Genomic DNA, 24,478 nt, shown 5'->3' on the forward strand with positions numbered 1-24,478 from the left:
TTTTTCTATCCATGTACCTATGTTTTTTAAATGTTGTAATTGTATCCACCTCTACCACTCATTCCATATTTTCACCACCCACTGTGTGAAAAAGTTGCCCCTCAAATCCACTTTAAATCTTGCCTCTTTTGGTAAGTTATTGTGCATAGGGCTCTGTTATTAACTTAGCTGTCAAATCCTGAGGTGGAACTTGAACTCATAGCCTCTGACTCAGAAGCAGAGATACTACCCACTGGCCACAAGACTTCTGAATGGATAATAACCCACCTATAATTTGACTGCATCCGACCTTTAGACTGTACATAGCTGCATTTCATCTTTTATCGTTTCATTAAAATATATGCTAATACCGGAATAATTGAGTGGATGATTTTTGTACTTTTCCATTCCTGATTTCAGCCCTTTTTCATTATTAGCTCTGCACTTTGATAAAACTGATTCTGGACATTTCCTGTACCACGAGTAAAGAACATTTCTGAAAAACATAATTTTAGCCTATTAGGGCAGTAAAAATCAGTATACATCATTGATGCATTTAATCTTTTGAATGCTTGTTGAGAAAAGAAGTAGGTTTTAATTTGAGCAGCTGTCATATGAAAAAGACACCAAAAGTGACATTGCATTCGGTCTGTTTCTTTAAAGTTTATTTATCCCTGTCACAAGTACATTACATTAATACTGCTGTGAAGTTACTGTGAAAATCCCCTAGTCGCCACAGTCCAGTGTCTGTTCGGGTACACTGAGGGAGAATTTTGCATGGTCAGTGCACCTAAGCAGCACATCTTTCGGACTGTGGGAGGAAACTGGAGCACCTGGAGGAAACTCACACTTGGGAGGTGGTGGCCTAGTGGTATTATCTAGAAACTCAGCTAATGTTCTGGGGACCTGGGTTTGAATCCCACCACGGCAGATGGTGGAATCTGAATTCAGTAAGGTGTCTAGATTTAAAAATCTAATGATGACCATGAAACCATTGTTGATTGTTGAAAAAACTCACCTGATTCACTAATGTCCTTTTGGGAAGGAAATCTGCCATCGTTGCCTGGTCTGGCCTGCATGTGACTCCAGAGCCACCGCAATATGGTTGACTCTCAATTGCCCTCAGGCAGCTAGGGCTGGGAAATAAATGCTGACCAGCCAATGACACCCATGTCCCACAAGTGAATAAAAAAAAGACACGGGGAGAATATGCAGACTCCACACAGACAATGACCCAAGCCAGGAATTGAACCAGTGTCCCTTGTGCTGGGAGGCAGCAGTGCTGTCCACTGTGTCACCGTGTGTCTGAAAGTGCTGTTTTAAGCATTCAGTGTTGACTTTGATCTATAAATAACTGAATGTAAATATATCTCTCTTCAGGCTCTATTGAAGTAACAACTGATGAATTTCCCCGTCATGGGAGCAGTTATGAAGCGATGTCAAAACTCAAGCCATGTTTTTTATATGATGGGACAGGGAGCGTCACAGCTGCTAATGCATCAGGTGATAAGGACCTTAACTCTAGTCATTTTCATCTCCTGAGCAATGATTAGCTATCACAAGAACTGGACTGATGTTTTTTTGTTTCCTATTCCTGTTGCTGCAGGTATAAATGATGGGGCTGCAGCTGTGATTCTGATGAAGAAATCAGAAGCTCTTAAAAGAAATTTGGCATCATTGGCACATGTTGTATCCTGGGCACAGGCTGGATTAGATCCTGCGATCATGGGAATTGGTCCTATACCAGCAATAAGGAAAGCGGTAAGACGCACAAATTCCTTCACAGCATTGTACATTAATAACAGGCCTTACAACATTACATATTGTTATAGAGTGTAGCAAAATATATACAGTGGTTGGCATTGCTGCCCCATCCTGGGTTCAATTCTAGCCTTGGATGATTGTGTGGAGTTTCCATGTTCTCCCTGTGTCTGTGTGGGTTTCCTCCCACGCTCCAAAGATGTGTGGGTTAGGTGGATTGGCTGTGCTAAATTGCCCCTTAGCGTCAGGGGGATTAGCAGGGCAAATACATGGGTTATGGAATAGGGAGTGGGTGGAATTGATTTTGATGCAGACTTGATAGGCCGAATAGTCTCTTTCTGCACTGTAGGAATTCTGTGGAACTATCTGACTTATTCTATGATAACCAAAAAAGAATGAAATTAAACTATAGAATCCCTAGAGTGCAGAAGGAGGTTATTTGGCCCATCAAGTCTGCACTGACTCTATGAAAGAGCATCCTACGCAGGCCCTCCCCTCTGCCCTATCCCTGTAACCTCATGCATTTGCCATGGCTAATCCACCTAACCTACAAGTCTTTGGACTGTGGGAGGAAACCGAAGCACCCAGAGGAAATCCATGCACTCACGAGGAGAACGTGCAAACTCCATACAGATAGTCATCCAAGATCGAAATTGAACCTGATACTGTAAAGCAGCAATGCTTACCACATAAAGTAAGAAAACGTTTCAGAAAACAGAAATCTTCTTCATTCCAAAGAGAACAGTCTTTAATTTTCCAATTGTTCCTCACAATTGAAATCACTCGTACCTGGTAACAAAATGGTCAATCTCCTCAGTACCGTTTCATAAGACCTTTACATCTTTCTGAACCCAGAATTGTCCACAATGCTCCAGCTGAAGTCTGACAAGTGATTCATAAAGTTCTAGCATGATCTCTCTGTTTTTATATTCTATGCCTCGACTTAAAACCCAGACAACCTATATGGAGTTTATCCATCTTTAAGAATTTGTTCTTTGGCCACCAATATTTCTCAACTCGCCTCCATTTTTCAAAATTAATTCATTTTTATGATCTCCATATTAGTCCTCTGGAAGGCTATTATTTCACACTCTGCATGGTCTTCCACCACCATTTCATTATTTTGTCAACGTTATCTTGAAACCTATAACCTTTCCTCATCTCGACCTACCACTTTGCCGAGTTTTGTAAAATCTGATAAGCTTATAATGTTACTCCTCATAGTCGTAGAATCCCTGCATTGCAGAAGGAGGCCATTTGGCCCATCAAGTCTGCACTGACCACAATCCCACCCAGACCCCATCACATATTTATCCTGCTAATCCCCTTCAGGTAAGGGTAATTTAGCATGACTAATCCACCTAACTTGCACATCTTTGGACTGTGGGAGGAAACCAGAGCACCCGGAGGAAACCCTGTGTAGGGATATGGAGGCAGACACGAGGAGAACGTGCAAACTCCACACACGCAGTGACCCAAGCCAGGAATCAAACCCAGGTCCCAGGCAGCAGTGCTAACCGCTGTGCCACCGTGCCGCCCACAGTTGAGCCTAGGTCGTTCATAGATTTCGACAGGATTAATGGACCCTGAACTGATCCTTGAGGCACATCACTGTAAATCACCTCCCATTCTGAAAAACATCCATCCACCACCAACTTTTGCATCCTGCACTAAGTAAATTATGAATCCATACCTCTACTTTTTATTTTAATTCCATGGGCTTCCATCTTCTCTTATAGGCCTCTCTCAAATGTCTTCCAAAAGATCATATGTTCAACATCTACTTATCTATTACATCATCAAATAATTTAATTAAGTTTGTGATTTACTTGCCTTTAGTAAATCTATGTTGGCTTTCCTTGATTAACTCATGCCTTTTCAAATGAAAGTTTATTTTGCCTTTGATAACGTTGATGGATTCATCATAGAATCATAGAAACCCTACAGAAAGAGGCCAAATGGCCATCGAGTCTGCACTGACCACAATCCCACCCAGGCTCTACCCCATATCCCTACATATTTATCCGCTAACCCCTCTAACCTACGCATCTCAGAATACTAAGAGGCAATTTTAGCATGGCCAATCAACCGAACCTGCAGATCTTTGGACTGTGGGAGGAAACCAGAGCACCCGGAGAAAACTCACGTAGACACAAGGAGAATGTGCAAACTCCACACAGACAGTGGCCCAAGTTGTGAATCGAACCCAGGTCCCTGGAGCTGTGAAGCAGCAATGCTAACCACTGTGCTACCGTGCGCCCTGAATGGGACTGAACCACTATCCTTTTGATTAACAGCCGAACGCACTAACCGATTGCACCACAGAGACAACATGCGGCACAGTAGCACGGTGGTTAGCAACGTGGCTTCACAGCTCCAGGGACCTAGGCTCGATTCCCAACTTGGGTCATTGTCTGTCTGGAGTTTGCACATTCTCCTTGTGTCTGCGTGGCTTTCCTCCGGGTGCTCTGGTTTCCTCCCACAGTCCAAAGATGTGAGGATTAGGGTGATTGGCCATGTTAAAATTGCCCCTTAGTGTCCTGAGATGCGTAGGTTGGAGGATTAGCGGGTATATGTGTAAGGATATGGAGGTAGGGCCTGGGAGGGATTGTGGTCGGCGCAGATTCAGTGGGTCAGATGGCCTCTTTCCGCACTGTAGGGTTTCTATGATTCCAAGATAATAGTCCCCAATAACATCACTACCAGTGATCTTAACTTAATTTGTTTGTATTTTCCTGGTTTATCTCTTTCCCCTTTCTTGAATAATGGGATATCATTAACAATTCTCCAGTCCTCTGGCACCATTGAATTAGGTTTGAAAGGTTGGGACCTATGCTTCTGCATTATAACTATTATTTTCTAATTACAAATGTGGTGAAGCCTGCTCCTTGGACAATAAGGGTATACTTTCCTAGTTAAATTGAGCCAAAGTCTTGTCCGTGCTTTCCTTTGAAGTTGAAACAGCTGCTATGAAGATTGTGCTTAATAAATGGTATCCAAATATGAAGCAAATTGTTAGCTACCTTGATGGATTGAGACTTGAGTTATCTGCGCCCTGGAAAGGAGAAATTAATCAGTAACTCCCTAAGGTGTTTGTGTGCGTGTGTGTGATTGGTGTGTGCTGTTATGATGCTGGGAAATTTATATTGAATTCTAAATGTTTGGAGAGGAAAAAGAAAGTGTTACCAAAACTAGGTCCAATTAATAAAGCACACACACATTCTCCTTGGAATTCCTTGGAACTCTCCCTGTTTGTGCAGGGAGCTGTTAGATTGATATAGTTGCTCCACTTACCCACTGGGTATCCCCAGGCAATACAGAGGGAGAAGAGACATAGCAAGCCTCCGCCTCCTTTGTCTGCTCATTCCACTTGCAGCAGGCACTAGGTCCTGGCAATTGTTGACAGTACATAGTCCCAAGACGAACTTGGTAAGAAGGCCAATACTTCCTATTGCTTCTAAATACCAACAAAGCATAGAATAAGGCCAAAATTATTTTGCCATTCAGCCAAGGCTTTTTGCACTCAATGATAGAGAAACTGGAATCAGTCTGCCATTTTGCACTAGAAAGCTTTAGATTGGCTAGGAGGGAGTTGAAGAGTGAATTAAGAAGGGCTAACAGAGGACATGAGAAGACTTTGGCTGATAGGATTAAGGAGCATCCTAAGGCGTTCCATAGGTATGTTAAGAACAGAAGGTTGGTTAGGGCAAGATTAGGGCCAGTTACAGACAGCAGAGGGAAGTTGTGTGTGGAACTGGAAGAGATTGGTGAGGCATTGAACCAATATTTCTCTTCGGTGTTCACGCAGGGGGACATGAATGTAGCTGAGGAGGACACTGGGTTGCAGGGGTGTAAACTAGACAGTATTGCAGTTGATAAGGGGGATGTGCTGGATATTCTTGAGGGTTTGAAAATAGATAAGTCCCCTGGTCCGGATGGGATTTACCCTAGGATTCTCTGGGAGGCTAGAGAGGTGATTGCAGAGCCTCTGGCTCTGATCTTCAGGTCGTCGTTGGTCTCAGGTATAGTACCAGAAGATTGGAGGATAACGAATGTTGTCCCGTTGTTTAAGAAGGGGAACAGAGACTTCCCTGGGAATTATAGACCGGTGAGTCTTACTTCTGTTGTGGGCAAGGTTTTAGAAAAAATTATTAGGGATAGGATTTATAGTTATTTGGAGAGTAATGAATTGATTGGAGATAGTCAGCATGGTTTTGTAGCGGGTAGGTCGTGCCTTACTAACCTTATTGAGTTTTTTGAGAAAGTGACCAAAGAGGTGGATGGGGGAAAGGCAGTTGAAGTGGTATGTATGGATTTTAGTAAGGCGTTTGATAAGGTTCACCATGGTAGGCTTCTGCAGAAAATGCGGATGTATGGGATTGAGGGTAATCTAGGAAATTGGATCAGGAATTGGCTAGTACTTAGGAGACAGAGGGTGGTGGTTGATGGTAAATATTCGTCATGGAGTTCAGTTACGAGTGGTGTGCCTCAGGGATCTGTTTTGGGGCCATTGCTGTTTGTAATTTTTATTAATGATCTGGATGAAGGTATAGTTGGGTGGATTAGTAAATTTGCTGATGACACCAAAGTCGGAGGTGTGGTAGATTGTGAGGAAGGGTGTCGTAGTTTGCAGGGTGACTTAGATAGGTTGCAGAGCTGGGCCGAGAGGTGGTGGATGGAGTTTAATGCGGAGAAGTGTGAGGTAATTCACTTTGGTAGGAATAACAGGTGTGTCGAGTATAGGGCTAACGGGAGGACTCTGAATAGTGTGGATGAACAGAGGGATCTAGGTGTATGTGTACATAGATCCCTGAAAGTAGGGAATCAAGTAGATAAGGTTGTTAAGAAGGCATACAGTGTCTTGGCGTTTATTGGTAGGGGGATTGAATTTAGGAGTCGCAGCGTCATGATGCAACTGTACACAACTCTGGTGCGGCCGCACTTGGAGTATTGTGTGCAGTTCTGGTCCCCACATTATAGGAAGGATGTGGAGGCTTTGGAGAGGGTGCAGAGGAGGTTTACCAGGATGTTGCCTGGTATGGAGGGGAGGTCCTATGAGGAGAGACTGACGGATTTGGGGTTGTTTTCGCTAGAAAGAAGGCGGCTAAGAGGGGATCTTATTGAAACATATAAGATGATTAGAGGTTTAGATAGGGTGGATAGTGATAGCCTTTTTCCTCGGATGGAGAAAGCTAGCACGAGGGGGCATGGCTTTAAATTAAGGGGGGTTAGTTATAGGACGGATGTCAGGGGTAGGTTCTTTACCCAGAGGGTGGTGAGGGATTGGAATGCCCTGCCTGCTGCAGTTGTAAATGCGCCTAGTTTGGGGGCGTTTAAGAGATCCGTGGATAGGTTTATGGATGAAAAGGGATTGGTTTAGGTTAGAGGGTCATTGTTTTTTAACTGGTCGGCGCAACATCGTGGGCCGAAGGGCCTGTTCTGCGCTGTAATGTTCTATGTTCTATTCCCTTTCACTTCTCTTTGCATTGCTGTCCTGCAAACAGTACTGTGAATAAGTCGTAATATAGACAAGTTATTCTTTCATTCTCACAAATTCTCCTTAGTTATTTTTTTCCACAAATAGTCCAATATTCACATACCTCCGTAAGCATAGAATGATTTGAAACTTGATAGTTCACAATCAAGAGTGGAGCGCACACACTTTCAGCATTATAACTTTGGATTGTGATTATATTAAGCATTCATTGTCTGAAAGATCTTGTATTTTACACTACATAGTCTAATTAGTTTAGATGTCATTTAATACTTCTATAAGTGGATCTCACATCCAACTTGTTTTTGATAGGCAAGGGGATTAAGGTTTATGGGGAGAGGGCGGGAATGTGGAACTGAGCCACGACAGATCAGCCATGATCTTATTGAATGGCGGGGCAGGCTCGAGGGGCTAGATAGCCTACTCCTGCTCCTATTTCTTATGTTCTTATGTAACTCATAGTATACCTTTACCTTGTCTAAAATCTCCTCATCTTCAGTATGTGAATTCAGTGTATACTCTTATTAGATAAAAGCTCAGCTTCCACAAAGTGACTTCTTAGTGATTGCAATCTCCTCAACTATCCTTGCTGCAGCTCCCTGGATTCACCACCATTCTGTTTTCTCTAAGTATTCCCCTCCATATGAACTCTCCCACCCTAATTTATAGTCTCTTTTTCAACCTCAATATCTCTCTTGGTTTTTCAGTTTCCTTGACAAGGTTATCTCGCACCATATAGCTGTACAGAGGGAGGACCCCTTGGAAGAGTCATGTAATGAGACACTGTGGGTACAATTCAAAAACAGGAAGGGGGCTGTCACTATGATGGGGGTGTACTAAAGGCCTCCCAACAGCCCACAGGAAGTTGAAGAATGGATATGTAAGCAGTTTCTGGACAGATGTAGAAATAATAGGGTTGTTGTAGTGGGAGACTTTAATTTTCCTCATATTGACTGGAAATCCCTTAGGGCTAATGGTCTGGATGTTGAGGAATTTGTTAAGTGTGTCATAAGAACATAAGAAATAGGAGCAGGAGTAGGCCATCTAGCCCTTCGAGCCTGCCCTGACATTCAGTAAGATCATGGCTGATCTGAAGTGGATCAGTTCCACTTACCCGCCTGCTCCCCATAATCCTTAATTCCCTTATCGATCAGAAATCTATCTACCCGTGACTTAATATACTTAACATACTCAACGGGCAGAGAATTCCAGGGATTCACCACCCTCTGAGAGAAGAAGTTCCTCCTCAACTCTGTTCTAAACTGCTCCCCCCGCCCCCCTTATTTTGAGGCTGTGTCCTCTAGTTCTGGTTTCCTTTCTAAGTGGAAAGAATCTCTCTACCTCTACCCTATCTAGCTTCTTCATTATCTTGTAAGTCTCTGTAAGATCCTCCCTCAGCCTTCTAAACTCCAACGAGTACAGGCCCAGTCTAGTGTCCAGGAAGGCTTTTTGGAACAATATGGGGACAGTCAGACTAGAGTGGAGGCTATAGTGGACCTAGTACAAGGGAATGAGCCTGGCCAGGTCATCAAAGTTGCAGTGAGGGAACATGTAGCGAACAGTGACCACAATTCCTAAGGTTTTGGATACTGACGGAAAAAGACAAGTATTGTTCTAGGGTTAATGTGCTAAATTGGTGGAAAGCTAACTACAACCAGGTTAAGCAGGATTTGGAGGCTGTTGTTTGGGAGAGGCTATAGAGAGTAAATCCACATTTGGCATGTGGGAGTTTTTTAAGGAGCAGTTGACCAGAGTGCAGGACAGGCACGTGCCTATGAAAACGAAGGACAGGAAAGGCAGGATTCAGGAACTGTGGATGACCAGGGAAATTGTGAGTCTAGTCAAAAAAAAGGACGCATACATGAGATCTATCTAGGCAATTAAAAACAGGTGAAGCATTCGAAGAATATGGGGAAAGTAGAAAAGAGCTCAAACAGGGAGTAAGGAGGGCAAGAAGGGGTCACGAATGTCCTTGACAGACAGGATTAAGGAGAATCCCAAGGCATTTTTTACATATAGTAGGAACAAGAGGGTAGCTAGAGAAAGAGTTGGTCCACTTAAGGACAAAGGAGGGAAATTATGTGTTGAACCAAAGGAAGTGGGTGAGATCCTTAATGAATATTTTGCATCGGTATTCACAAAGGAGAGGGACACATCGATTGATGGCGTCTTGGAGGGGTGTGTAAATCCTTTAGAACAAGTCATCATTATGAGGAGGAAGTGTTTGGTGAATTAAAAAGCATTAAGGTAGACAAATCCCCATGGCCAGATGGCATCTACTCAGATTACTGAGGGAGACAAGATGTAATTGCCAGGCTCCTAACAGAAATATTTGTTTCTTCGTTGGCCACTGGTGAGGTACCAGAGATTTGGAAGTAGCCAATGTTGTCAGTTGCCAATTGAAGAAGGGTAGCAGGGATAACCCGGGTAATTATAGGCCAGTGAGCTTGACATCAGTGATAGTGAAACTGTTGGAGAGGATTCTTAGGAATAGGATCTATACACATTTGGAACTGAATGGTCTTGTTAGCAACAGACAGCATGGTTTTGTACGTGGGCGATCATGTCACACTAATTTAATTGAGTTTTTTGAGGATGTGACAAAAATGAGGATGTGAAAAAAACGAGAGAAGGGCTATGGATGTTGTCTACACGGACTTCAGTAAGACATTTGACAAGATCCCTCATGGCAGACTGTTGCAAAAGATTAAATCTCATGGGATCAGGGGTGAACTAGCTAGATGGAGTCAGAACTGGCTTGGCCATAGAAATCAGAGGGTAACAATGGAAAAATGTTTTGAAGGTAAACATAGAAACTAGAAGCAGGAGTAGACCATTTGGTCCTTCAAGCTAGCACTGCCATTCATAATGATCATGGCTGATCATCAAATTCAATATCCTGATCCCCTCTTCCTGCTAGATCTCAAGAGCTATATCTAATTTCTTTGTGAAATCACACAACGTTTTAGCCTCAATTACTTCCTTTGGTGGTGAATTCCACACATTCACCACTCTGAGTGAAGAAATTTCTCCTCACCTCAGTTCTAAAAGGTTTATCCTGGGTAGCACGGTGGTTAGCACTGCTGCTTCACAGCTCCAGGGTCCTGGGTTCAATTCCCGGTTCGGGTCACTGTCTGTGTGGAGTTTGCACATTCTCCTTGTGTCTGAGTGGATTTCCTCCAGGTACTCCGGTTTCCTCCTACAGTCCAAAGATGTGCAGATTAGGTTGATTGGCCATGCTAAAAAATTGCCCCTTTGTGTCCAGGGATGCGTAGGCTAGTGGGTATAATATGTAAGGATATGGGGGTAGGGCCTGGGTGGGATTGTGGTTGGTGCAGACTCGATGGGCCGAAGGGCCTCTTTCTGCACTGTACAGTTCTATGATTCTACCCCTTATTCTCAAACTATGACCCCTAGTTCTGCACTCCCCACCATTGGGAACATTCTTTCTTAGTCTACCCTGTCTCACCCTGTTAGAATTTTATAAGTTTCTATGAAATCCCCTCTCACACTTCTAAACTCCAATGAATCCAATCCTAACCAACTAAGTCTCTCCTCATATGACGGAAGTGCCATCCCAGGGATCAGCCTGGTAAACGTTTGCTGCACTCCCTCCCCAGATAACAAGGACATCCTTCCCCAGATAACAAGGACATCCTTCCCCAGCAGTGACCAGGTCTCTGGAGCTGAGCCAGTATGTCAAAAAATTAAAAAAGAGAGCAGAAAGGTAGTATTAATAGGGGACTCCACAGTGAGGGGGGCAGACAGGCGTTTTTGTAGACATAGACGTGAGTCGCGGATGGTGGTTTGTCTCCCTGGAGCTGGGATCCGGGATGTCTCTGGGCGTGTCCCAGACATCCTGAAAGAGGAGGGTGAGGAACCGGAGGTTGTAGTGCTTATAGGTACTGCTGATGTAGGCAAGAAGAGGGAGGCAGTCATGAAAAGGGACTATAGGGAACTGGGTAGGCAGCTGAGGAAGAGGAAAGCGAAGGTAGTAATCTCAGGATTGCTGCCTGTGCCACGGGAGAATGAGGGCAGGAATGGAATGAGGTGGAGGCTGAATGTGTGGCTGAGGGACTGGAGCAGGGGGCAGGGATTTCGGTTCCTAGATCATTGGGACCTCTTTAGGGGCAGGTGTGACCTGTACAGTAAAGACAGGTGGCACTTGAATCCCAGGGGGACTAATATCTTGGTGGGAAGACTGGCTAAGGCTACTGGGGGGACTTTAAACTAGAAAGGATGGGGGGAGGGAATTGTGATGGGGAGACTGGGACCGAGGAGGTTAGCTCCCAGGTAGGGAAGGACTGCAGGCAGTATGAGAAGGAGGTTAGACAGGGGGTAGAGAAGGGAAATGTCCAGACTGAGGGGCTGAAGTGTATCTATTTTAACGCCAGGAGTGTAGTAAATAAGGTAGATGAGCTTAGGGCGTGGATTGCTGCTTGGGAATGTGATGTGGTGGCCATTACGGAGACTTGGATGTCTCAGGGACAGGACTGGGTACTTCAGGTGCCAGGATTCAGATACTTCAGGAAGGACAGGGAGGGAGGCAAAAGAGGTGGTGGAGTGGCACTGTTGATCAGGGACAGTGTCATGGCTGCAGAGAAGGAGGATGCCATGGAGGGACTATCTACGGAGTCTCTGTGGGTGGAAGTTAGGAACAGCAAAGGGTCGATAACTTTGCTGGGTGTATTCTATAGGCCGCCCAATAGTGACAGGGAAGTTGAGGTGCAGATAGGGAAACAGATTCTAGAGAGATGTAGTAATAACAGAGTTGTGGTGATGGGAGACTTCAATTTCCCAAACATCGATTGGAATGTCCCAAGGGTAAGGGGTTTGGATGGGGAGGAGTTTGTTAGGTGTGTTCAGGAAGGTTTCCTGACACAGTACTTGGATAAGCCTACGAGAGGAGAGGCTGTACTTGACCTGGTACTGGCGAATGAACCAGGACAGGTGACGGATCTCTCGGTAGGAGAGCATCTTGGGAATGGTGATCATAATTCTATCTCCTTCACAATTGCATTGGAACGAGATAGGATCAGGCAGGCTAGGAAGGTGTTTGTCTGGAGTAAGGGGAAATACGAAGACGTCAGGAAGTTAATTGGACAAATAAACTGGAAGGAGGCGTTCTTGGGGAAAAGTACAGAAGGAAGGTGGCGGATATTCAAGGAATGTTTGTCTGGAGCTCTGCACAACAATGTTCCGATGAGACAAGGAGGTTTTGGTAGGTCACGGGAACCGTGGTGCACGAAGACTGTGGTGAACCTAGTCAGGAGGAAAAGGAAGGTGTACAAAAGGTTCAGGGAGCTAGGAGATGTTAAGGATCTAGAGGAGTATAAGGATTGTAGAAAGGAGCTTAAAAGGGAAATTAGGAGAGCCAGAAGGGGTCATGAGAAGGCCTTGGCGGGTAAGATTAAGGAGAATCCCAAGGCCTTCTATAAATATGTGAAAAGTAAAAGGATGAGAAGAGAAGGGATAGGACCTATAAAAGGTGAAGGGGGAAAGGTCTGTGTGGAACCAGAAGAAATGGCAGAGGTGCTTAATGAGTACTTTGCCTCAGTATTCATGGTGGAAACTGATCTGGGAGATTTTGCTACAGGTTTGCAGCAGATGGAAAAGATTGAGTATGTGGATATTAAGGAAGAGGATGTGTTAGAACTTTTGAATTCTATCAAGATAGATAAGTCGCCGAGACCAGATGGGATGTACCCCAGGTTACTGTGGGAGGTGAGGGAGGTGATTGCAGAGCCCCTGGCGATGATCTTTGCGTTGTCGATGGAGATGGGAGAGGTTCCGGAAGATTGGAGGATTGCGGATGTGGTTCCTATTTTCAAGAAAGGGAACAGAGATAGCCCGGGAAATTACCGACCGGTGAGTCTGACCTCAGTGGTTGGTAAGCTGATGGAGAGGCTTCTGAGGGACAAGATTTATGAGCATTTGGAGAGGTTTAGCATGATCAGAAATAGTCAGCATGGTTTTGTCAAGGGCAGGTCGTGCCTTACGAGCCTAGTTGAGTTCTTCGAAAATGTGACTGAACACATTGACGAAGGAAGAGCAGTGGACGTGGTGTACATGGACTTCAGCAAGGCGTTTGATAAGGTCCCTCATGCAAGACTTCTTGAGAAGGTGAGAGGGCATGGGATCCAAGGGGCTTTGGCCTTGTGGATCCAGAACTGGCTTGCCTGCAGAAGGCAGAGAGTGGTTGTGGATGGGTCTTTTTCTGCATGGAGGTCAGTCACCAGTGGAGTGCCCCAGGGATCTGTTCTAGGACCCTTGCTGTTTGTCATTTTCATAAATGACCTAGATGAGGAAGTGGAGGGATGGGTTAGTAAGTTCGCCGATGACACGAAGGTCGGTGGTGTTATGGATGGTCTGGAAGGATGTCAGAAGTTGTAGCAGGACATAAATAGGATGCAAGACTGGGCGGAGAAGTGGCAGATGGACTTCAACGCGGATAAATGTGTAGTGGTCCATTTTGGCAGGACCAATGGGATGAACGAGTACACTATCAAGGGCAGGAGTTTTAGCAGTGTTGAAGAGCAGAAGGATCTTGGGGTCCAGGTCCACAGGACTCTTAAATCGGCCTCGCAGGTGGAGGATGTGGTCAAGAAGGCGTATGGTGTACTGGCCTTCATTAATCGAGGGATTGAGTTTAGGAATCAGGAGATAATGCTGCAACTTTATAAGTCCCTTGTCAGGCCCCACTTGGAGTACTGTGCGCAGTTCTGGTCGCCTCACTACAGGAAGGACGTAGAAGCTATTGAAAGGGTGCAGAGGAGATTTACAAGGATGTTGCCTGGATTGGGAGGCATGCCTTATGAAGATAGGTTGAGGGAGCTGGGACTCTTCTCCCTGGAGAGACGAAGGTTGAGAGGCGACCTGATAGAGGTTTATAAAATGTTGAGAGGAATAGATAGGGTGGATTCTCAGAGGCTATTTCCCCAGGTTGAAATGGTCGCTACGAGAGGACACAGATTTAAGGTGCAGGGAAGCAAGCACAGAGGCGATATTAGGGGTAAGTTTTTCACTCAGAGGGTGGTGAGTGAATGGAATCGGCTGCCGTCTGTGGTGGTGGAGGCGAACTCGCTGGGGTCTTTTAAAAGACTTCTGGATGAATATATGGGATTTAATGGGATTGGGGGTTATAGATAGGTCTATGGATTGGTAGGTATTGATGTGATCAGCGCAACTTGTGGGCCAAAGGGCCTGTTTGTGCTGTAGTGTTCTATGTTCTATAAGGACATCAAAACTGCGCACAATACTCCAAGTGTGGCCTCACGCATGGAGTACAATGTTAGCAAGTGTGAGGTTATCCACTTTGGCAGGAATAATAGTAGGAGGGATTACTATTTAAAGGGCGAAAAGCTGCAGCATGCTATGGTGCAGAGGAACCTGGGGGTCTTTGTGCATGAGTCGCAAAAACCCAGCCTGCAGGTGCAGCAGGTGATCAGGAAGGCAAATGGGATGCTGGCCTTTATAGCGAGGGGGATTGAATATAAAAGTAGGGAGGTCTTGCTGCAACTGTACAGGGCACTGGTGAGGCCACAGCTGGAGTACTGTGTGCAGTTTTGGTCGCTGCACTTGCGCAAGGATATTTTGGCCTTGGAGGGAGTGCAGAGGAGGTTCACTAGGCTGATAACAGAGCTGAGGGGGTTGAACTATGAAGAAAGGCTGAATAGACTGGGTTTGTACTCGTTGGAGTTTAGAAGGATGAGGGGGGGGATCTTATAGAGACGTATAAGATAATGAAGGGGATGGATAGGGTAGAGGTTGAGAGATTCTTCCCACTCAGAAAGGACAGCAGGACAGCCTCAAGATAAGGGGGGGTGCAGTTTAGAACGGAGTTGAGGAGGAACTTCTTCACTCAAAGGGTGGTGAATCTCTGGAATTCTCTGCCTGTTGATGTGGTAGAGGCTACCTCGCTAAATATATTGAAGACACGGGTAGATAGGTTTTTGGTAGGCAAAGGAATTAAGGGTTATGGGGAGAAAGCGGGAAAGTGGAACTGAGCCAGTTCAGATCAGCCATGATCTTATTGAATGGCGGGGCAGGCTCGAGGGGCTCGATGGCCTACTCCTGCTCCTATTTCCTTATGTTCTTATGAGTGCCCTATACAATTGCAGTAAAACATCTCTATTCCTGTATTCAAATCTTTTTGCTATGAAGGCCAACATCCAATTAGCCTTCCACTGTACCTGCAATGTTGTCTGCTGTACCTACACACTTACTTTCAGCGACTGATGCACGAGGACTACAAGATCTTGTTGAGTATCCACTTCTCGCAATTAACATCCATTCAAGTAATAATCTGCCTTCCTACTATTGCTACCAAAGTGGGTAACCTCACATTTATCCACATCATACTGCATCCGCCATGCATATGGCCCAAACACTCAGCCCATCCAAATCACACTGAAGCATCTCCACATCCTCCTCACAGCTCACCCAACTTTGTATCATCTGCACATTTGGAGATAATACAAATGTTCCCTCTTCCAAATTATTTATATATAATGTGAATAATTGGGGTCATAGCACAGATCTCTGTGGTACCCCACTAGATACTGCTTGCCAGTGAGAAAAAGACCCATTTATGCCAACTCTTTGCTTCTTATCTGCTAACCAGCTTTCTATCCATCAAGACATTACTTGCAATCCCATGAGCTTTAACTTCACATAGTAGTCTGTTATGTGAGACCTTGTCAAAAGCTTTCTGAAAGTCTAAATAAACCACATCCACTGGTTTGCCTCGGTCAACTCTACTAGTTACATCGTCAAAGAATTCCGATAGATTTGTCAAATGTGATTTCCATTTTGTAAATCCATGCTGACTTTGTCTGATAATATCTTGCTTTCCAAATGCTGAGCTATGAAGTCATTGATAATAGACTCTAGCAACTTTCCAGTACTGATGCTAGGCTCACTGGTCTATAGTTCCCTGTTTTAGAACATAGAACATTACAGCGCAGAACAGGCCCTTCGGCCCACGATGTTGCGCCGACCAGTTAAAAAAAAAACAATGACCCACTAATCTAAACCAATCCCTTTTCGTCCATAAACCTATCCATACCACGTCAACTGCCTTACCCCCATCCACCTCTTTGGTCACTTTCTCAAAAAACTCAATAAGGTTAGTAAGGCACGACCTACCCGCTACAAAACCATGCTGACTATCTCCAATCAATTCATTACTCTCCAAATAACTATAAATCCTATCCCTAATAATTTTTTCTAAAACCTTGCCCACAACAGAAGTAAGACTCACCGGTCTATAATTCCCGGGGAAGTCTCTGTTCCCCTTCTTAAACAATGGGACAACATTCGCTATCCTCCAATCTTCCGGTACTATACCAGAGACCAATGACGACCTGAAGATCAGAGCCAGAGGCTCTGCAATCACCTCTCTTGCCTCCCAGAGAATCCTAGGGTAAATCCCATCCGGACCAGGGGACTTATCTATTTTCAAACCCTTTAGAATATCCAGCACATCCCCCTTATCAACTGCAATACTGTCTATTTTACACCCCTGCAACCCAGTGTTTTCTCTCTTAAATGCACAGCCTCTGCATTTAAAAGAACGAAGAGCAATGAAAATTACAGCACAGGAACAGACCCTTCGGCCCTTCAGGCCTGCACCGACCATGCTGCCCGACTTAACTAAAACCCCCTACCCCTCCCCTCTAGTCCCATCCTATTCATATACTTGTCAAGACGCCCCTTAGAAGTCATTACCGCATCCGCTTCCACTACCTGTCCCGACAACGGGTTCCAGACACCCATTATTCTCTGTGTAAAAAATCTGCTTCATACATCTCCTTTAAACCTTGCCCCTCGCACCTTAAACCTATGCCCCCTAATAATTGATTTTTCCACCCTGGGAAAAAGCTTCTGACTATCCAGTCTGTCCATGCCTCTCGTAATCTTGTAGATTTCTATTAGTCTTCCTTCAACCTCTGTCGCTCTAATGAGAACAAACCAAGTTTCTCCAACCTCTCCTCATAGCTAATGCCCCCCATACCAGGCAACATCCTGGTATATCTTTTCTGTACCTTCTCCAAAGCCTCCACATCCTTCTGTAGTGTGACAACCAGAATTGAACGCAATATTCCAAGTGCGGCCTAACTAAGGTTCTGTAAAGCTGCAAAATGACTTGCCAATTTTTAAACTCAATACCGCAGCTGATGAAGGCAAGCATGCCATATGCCTTCTTGACCATCTCTACCTGTGTTGCCACTTTCAGTGACCTGTGTACCTGTACACCCAGATCCCTTTGCCTATCAAAACTCTTAAGGGTTCTGCCATTTACTGTATATTTCCTATCTATTAAACCTTCCAAAATGCATTACCTCACATTTGTCCAGATCAAACTCCACCTGCCATCTCGCCGCCCAAGTCTCCAACTGATCTATTCTCTGCTGTATCCTCTGATGGTCCTCATCACCATCTGTAAATCCACCAACCTTTGTGTCGTCTGCAGACTTACTAATCAATCCAGTTACATTTTCCTCCAAATCATCTATACATATTACAAATAGCAAAGGTCCCAGCACTGATCCCTGAGGAACACCACTTGTCACAGCCCTCCATTCAGAAATGCACCCTTCCATAGCTACCTTTTGTCTTCTTTGACTGAGCCAGTTTTGTATCCACCTTACCAGCTCACCTCTAATCCCATGCAACTTCTGCACCAGTCTGCCATGAGGGACCTTGTCAAAGGCCTTCCTGAAGTCCAAGTAGACAACATCCCACTGTCCCTCATTAATCATCTTCATCACTTCCTCAAAAAACTCGATCAAGTTCGTGAGACACAACTTCCCCTTCCCAAAACCATGTTGCCTCTCACTAATACGTCCACTTATTTCCAAGTGGGAATAAATCCTGTCTCAAAGAATCCTCTCCAATAATTTCCCTATCACTGATGTAAGGCTCACTGCCCTGTAATGACCTGGATTTTTCTTGCCACCCTTTTTAAACAAAGGAACAACATTGGCTATTCTTCAATCCTCTGGGACCTCCCCTGTAAGAAATCTCACAACACCAGGTTAAAGTCCAACAGGTTTATTTGGTAGCAAAAGCCGCTAGCTTTCGGAGCACTGCCCCTTTGTCAGGTAAGTGGGAGTTCTCATAGAAAAATCATAGAAACCCTACAGTGTAGAAAGAGGCCATTCGGCCCATCGAGCCACAATTCCACCCAGATCAGGGACTTTAACTTGGTGTTGTGAGACTTCTTACTGTGTTTACTCCAGTCCAACGCTGGCATCTCCACATCATGACTTCTCCTGTAACCAGTGAGGACACAAAGATTTCTCTCAAGGCCCCAGCAATTTCCTCCCTTGCCTCTTTGAGTATTCTGGGGTATGTCCCATCAGGCTCTCGGGACTTGTCTACCTTAATATTTGTCAAGAACCTCAATACCTCCTCCTTTCGGATCTCAACGTGACTCAAACTATCCGCACAGCCTTTCCCAGATTCATCATCCACCAAGTCCTTCTCTTTTGGTGAATACTGACGCAATGTACTCATTTAATATCTTGCCCATTTCCTCTGGAGCCTCGTATAGATTTCCTTTCTTGTCTTTTAGTAGCCCAACCCTTTCCTAGGCTACCCTCTTGCTCTTCATATATGTATAAAAACCCTTGGGATTTTCTTAATCCTGCTGGCCAATGCTTTTTCATGACCACTTTTGGCCTTTCTTACTCCTTGCTTAAGTTTCTTTCTACTTTCCTTGTATTCCACACTTGCTTTGTGTGTTCCCAGCCCCCAGCTTTGACAAATGCTTTCTTTTTCTCTTTGATAGGCTCACAATATCTTTACATCGTTTAATCAATAATGGTAAATTGACACCACCTACTATTTCAACAGATAACACTCAGATACAGTTATTGACAAATAAACAATCCAGGAAACCTGAATTCCAAGTTGAAATAGATTGTGTTGAACAGCTTGGTCTTGTGTGATTATTTATCGCTTGTGTGATATTATTAATAATAAGAAATTAAAATCAAAAATCAATACAGATACAAAAATGGTTTCTTCACGGTCACTATCTGCAACTCCCTATGTAAATACGCATTTCTCTTTGTTCAGCTTCTCAATTCCACGATTTCATGTGTACACACCGGCCTTTGCTAATGCAATGCTTCAGTCACACAAGTCTGACTTGCTTGGCTGTGGTCACACAGTCATGAAGGTGAGAATAATTCAGTGTGCACAGTTTCCTGGGAAAAAAAGAGAGATGTGACATTGTGAAATTAGCTTATTTTTGCACCTTGGCTCATCTCCCTATATAGTTGGTTTCCATCCAGCAGATTTCATGACCAATTTACTGTTGCTACCAATATTTACAAGATACTTCGCAACAGTTGAGATTTATTTTTACATTAATATTCTCAACATTCAGAGAAACTTGTGTAAAATCGCTGCTGATCCATGGGTTTCATTTACTGACTTACTCTTATTTTCATTTACTGACTTTGCTTTAAATTTACTAGGTGGAGAAGGCTGGCTGGTCACTAGATGAAGTTGATCTATTTGAAATTAACGAAGCTTTCGCAGCACAATCAGTTGCTGTTGTCAAGGAGCTGGGTTTAAACCCAGAAAAGGTGAGATATAGCTACAAAACTTGTTTTCACAGTACCTGGAAAAATGGAATTGGACAAGAATCTCAGGGAAACAAGGTATATGTGACTCCACTTTCATAACTCCTTGAAAGTAGAGTCACAGATGGACAGAGTAGTGAAGAAGGCATTCAACATGCTTGGTTTCATTGGTCAAAGCATTGAATACAGGAGTTCGGATGTCTTGTAGAAATTGTACAAGACATTGGTAAAGGTCACGCTTGGAATATTCTGTACAGTTCTGGTCACTGTTATAGAAAAAATATTATTAAACTAGAAAGAGTACAATAAGGATTTAGTAGGATGCTACCAGGACTTGATGGTTTGAGTTATAAGGAGAGGCTGGATAGAACAAAGAAAAGTACAGCACAGGAACAGGCCCTTCGGCCCTCCAAACCTGCGCCAATCATGATGCCTGCCTAAACTAAAACCCATTGAGTCCGCACCTTTTCATTCCCGTCCTATTCATGTATTCGTCTAATTGCCACTTAAAGGCCGCTATCATACCTGCTCGCACCACCCCCCAGGGCAGCGATAGACTGGGATATTTTCTCCCTGGAGTGTAGGAGATTTAGTGGTAATCTTATAGAGGCCTGTAAAATAGTGAGGGGCATAGATCAGCCAGATAGTGAACATCTTTTCCCAAAGGTAGAGGTAGACTAAAACTACAAGGGATAGGTTAAGGTGAGAGGGGAGAGATACAAAAGGATCCAGAGGGACAATATTTTCACACATGGGGTGGTGAGTGTCTGGAACAAGCTGCCAGAGGTAGTAGTAAAGGTGGGTACAATTTTGTCTTTTAAAAAGCATTTAGATAGTTACATGGGTAAGATGGGTATAGAGGGATATGAGCCAAATGCAGGACCAGCTTAGTGGTTAAAGAAAGAGGGCAGCATGGACAAATTGGATCAAAGGGCCTGTTTCCATACTGTAAACCTCTATGACTCCATATTAGAACAGATATAGTTAATATAAGCGTACTCCAGTAAGACTTGGCAGCTTAAGGAACGTATGAACACACGAATGATGAGTTCTGGAGTAGCAATGGGAATTAATAGAATCATAAAATCCTTACAGTACAGAAAGAGGCCATTCAGCCCATTGAATCTGCACCAAATCCCTGAAAGACCTTACCAGCCAAACCTAATCTGTACTCCATCCCATAATGCTGCACATTTATCATGGCTAATCCCCCTAATATGCATTTTTAGACACTAAGGGGCAATTTAGTATGGTCAGTCTATCTAACCTGCACATCTTTGGACTGTGGAAGGAAACTGGACAACCTGGAGACAACCCACGTAGACACGGGGAGAACATGCAAATTCCGCACAATCACGCAAGGCTGGAATCGAATCCGTGTCCCTGGCTCTATGAGACAGCAGTGCTAACCACTGTGCCACATGCCACAGAGAATTATATAACACAGCATCTTAAGTACTTAAAGCAGTGATGCTGTGATATTCTTTGATTTCTAGATACACAATACAACAGCATTGCCATAAAGAAAGGTCTGTGTCTGTTACTGGCATCAGAATTCCCACACACCACGCGCACACACACCACACAGACACACCAATACACCACACATACAAACACACACACTACACAGACACCACACATACACAGACACACCACATACACACACACGCACACCCTGCAAATACACATACCACACATCCACATACCATACATACCACACACACACCCACACTAACCTCACACCCATACACACACACCACATGTACCCACACACACATACACACACACCACAAACACACTCACACAAACACACACACTCCCCACACACACCACACACACACATCCACCACATACACACGTATACCACACAAACACCACACAGCCACCACATACATACACACACAACCACACAAACACCACACACATACACACACACACCACACACATACACAGACCACTCTCCACAAACAAAGATACCGTATTCGAACACACCACGCCCATAAGCACCCCCCCACACACACACAAACACACGCACACATACACCCACACACACACCTGCAGACACCCACACTTCACCCACACACAAACACACCCCACATGTACACCCCACACACTACATACACAAACACCCCACCCAACACACACACCCAAACACACACCACACACACACTTCCATACACCCTACACATACACCCCACACACATCCCGCACCCACTCCATCCACATACCACACACCAAATACACACACACTCTCACACCACACATCACACACACAAACACCCATATGCCACACACACATCAGCCACACCATCCACACACCCACCACAAAAACACTACACACTCGCACCACATATACACTCAACAAACACACACCAGACACAAACCCCACACACGCCCCCATACATTCCTCACACTCCACCACACACCCCCCACACACCCAAACACTCCACCTTCACACCATACACATCCACATCAACCACACACACACACACACCACATACACACACATACTATGCACACATCCACAAACACGCACACCCCGCACACATCATACACATACACACTGACCAAACCCCATGCACACAGACCACTCACACCACACCACACACACAGACACCGCACACACACACATACACACCCACCACACACAAACACCTCACACGCGCACCACACATACACTCACCTAATACACACCACGCGCACACCCACCCCACGCACACACGCTCCACACACACCACCCAACACCATACACACCCACACACACAAATACATACACACCCACACATCACACCACACCCACACACCATACACGTACACACACACACACACACCACACTACGGACACCACCCCCACACACCACACACATACGCACACCACAGACGCCCACCACCCACACACATACCACACACACACCACAAACACACGCACTACACATACACAAACTACACACATACACATACCACCCATACACCACAGACACATGCACACACAAACACCACACATACACTCACCCAACACACACACACCTCCACACACGACACGCGTACCCACGCATCTATGCACAGACACACCCCACACACACACCACAAACACTACCCTCACATAGCACACTCACTCATACACATACCCACATCACACACGCACACCACACACACATACTAGACACACCCACACCCCACCCCAGAAACACACACAAACACCACACATATGAACACACACATCCCACATACCGCACACACCACACACACACACCCACACACACACACACTATACACACCACACACAAACGCCCAAACCCCACATACACCACCCACACACCTCACATATACCCCACACACCGCACATACACACACACCACACATCTTAGACACACACAAACACCCATACACCACGCACACACAGACACCACATACACACACATACTGCATTCACACCACCCACACACACAATCACACACATACACACACATCAACAAGCACATACACCCCATACACAACACATACACACACCACACATAGACACACCACACACAAGCACCCACGCATGCACACCCCACACATACATATACACCCACACACACACCCATCACACACAAACACCACATATACACACTCACACACACACTACACACACCGCACACACACAAAACACCCACAGACCACAAACTCGCAGACACCATATTCACACACACCACACCCACACACACACCCCCACACGTACACTCTCCACACACAGACACACGCACATACCACACATACACCCACACAAACACACACGAGCGCACGCACAACACACACCACACACAGACACCCCACACATACAAACACGCCACACTCACAGACACCGCATACATACACTACACACACACAGCCACCACGTCCACACACACTCACCATGTACACCCACTCATACACACACTACACTCCACACACAAACATCCACACACATCACACACAGACACCATATTCACGCACATCCACATCCCCCCACACATACACTCACCACATACATATCACACACAGACCCATGCAAACACAACACACAGCCACACACATGCCCACACATCACACACACCCACACACCGCATATCACACAAACACCCATACATCACACACACCACACTCACACAGACACCACATTCATACACTACACACACACTACACACGCACCCACCCATACACAAACACACACACACCCACTCACACATACACCCACCCAACACAAACACACATACCCTACACACCAACACACACACACACACATAAATACCCACACACCACAAACACACAGACGCCATATTCACACACACCACACCCACGCACATCCCCCACACATACACTCGCACACACACGTGTACACACAACACACCATACACACCCCATACACATGCCACACACATACCATACATACACCACACACACTACACACATACCCCACACACAAACACACACACCCACTCACACACACACCGCATGTAAACACACATACCCCTCCATACACACTAACGCACACACACCACACCACACTCACCCACTCTCACACACTACACTCCACACACACAGCCACACTCATCACACATACATACTACACATACACCCACACATGCATCTACACACACATCACACACATGCAGATACCACATACACA

General features: G+C 45.0%; 1 protein-coding gene across 2 annotated transcripts in view; it reads left to right on the forward strand.

Moving 5' to 3' along the window:
• Window positions 1-24,478, forward strand: part of acat2 (acetyl-CoA acetyltransferase 2) — a 119,467-nt gene that overhangs the window by 66,952 nt on the left and 28,037 nt on the right. For both annotated transcript variants that reach the window (XR_013888260.1, XM_080200315.1), the window contains exons 6-8: window positions 1,360-1,482; window positions 1,586-1,740; window positions 19,723-19,833. Coding sequence is in view for 1 of the 2 variants with exons in the window: in XM_080200315.1 (XP_080056441.1) it covers window positions 1,360-1,482; window positions 1,586-1,740; window positions 19,723-19,833 (389 nt within the window). In the remaining variant the exon portion in view is untranslated. The remainder of the gene's footprint in view (window positions 1-1,359; window positions 1,483-1,585; window positions 1,741-19,722; window positions 19,834-24,478) is intronic.

The sequence above is a fragment of the Carcharhinus amblyrhynchos genome, chromosome 12, assembly GCF_965287045.1.
Source record: "Carcharhinus amblyrhynchos chromosome 12, sCarAmb.v2.hapA, whole genome shotgun sequence".
NCBI classification, from domain to species: Eukaryota; Metazoa; Chordata; class Chondrichthyes; order Carcharhiniformes; family Carcharhinidae; genus Carcharhinus; species Carcharhinus amblyrhynchos.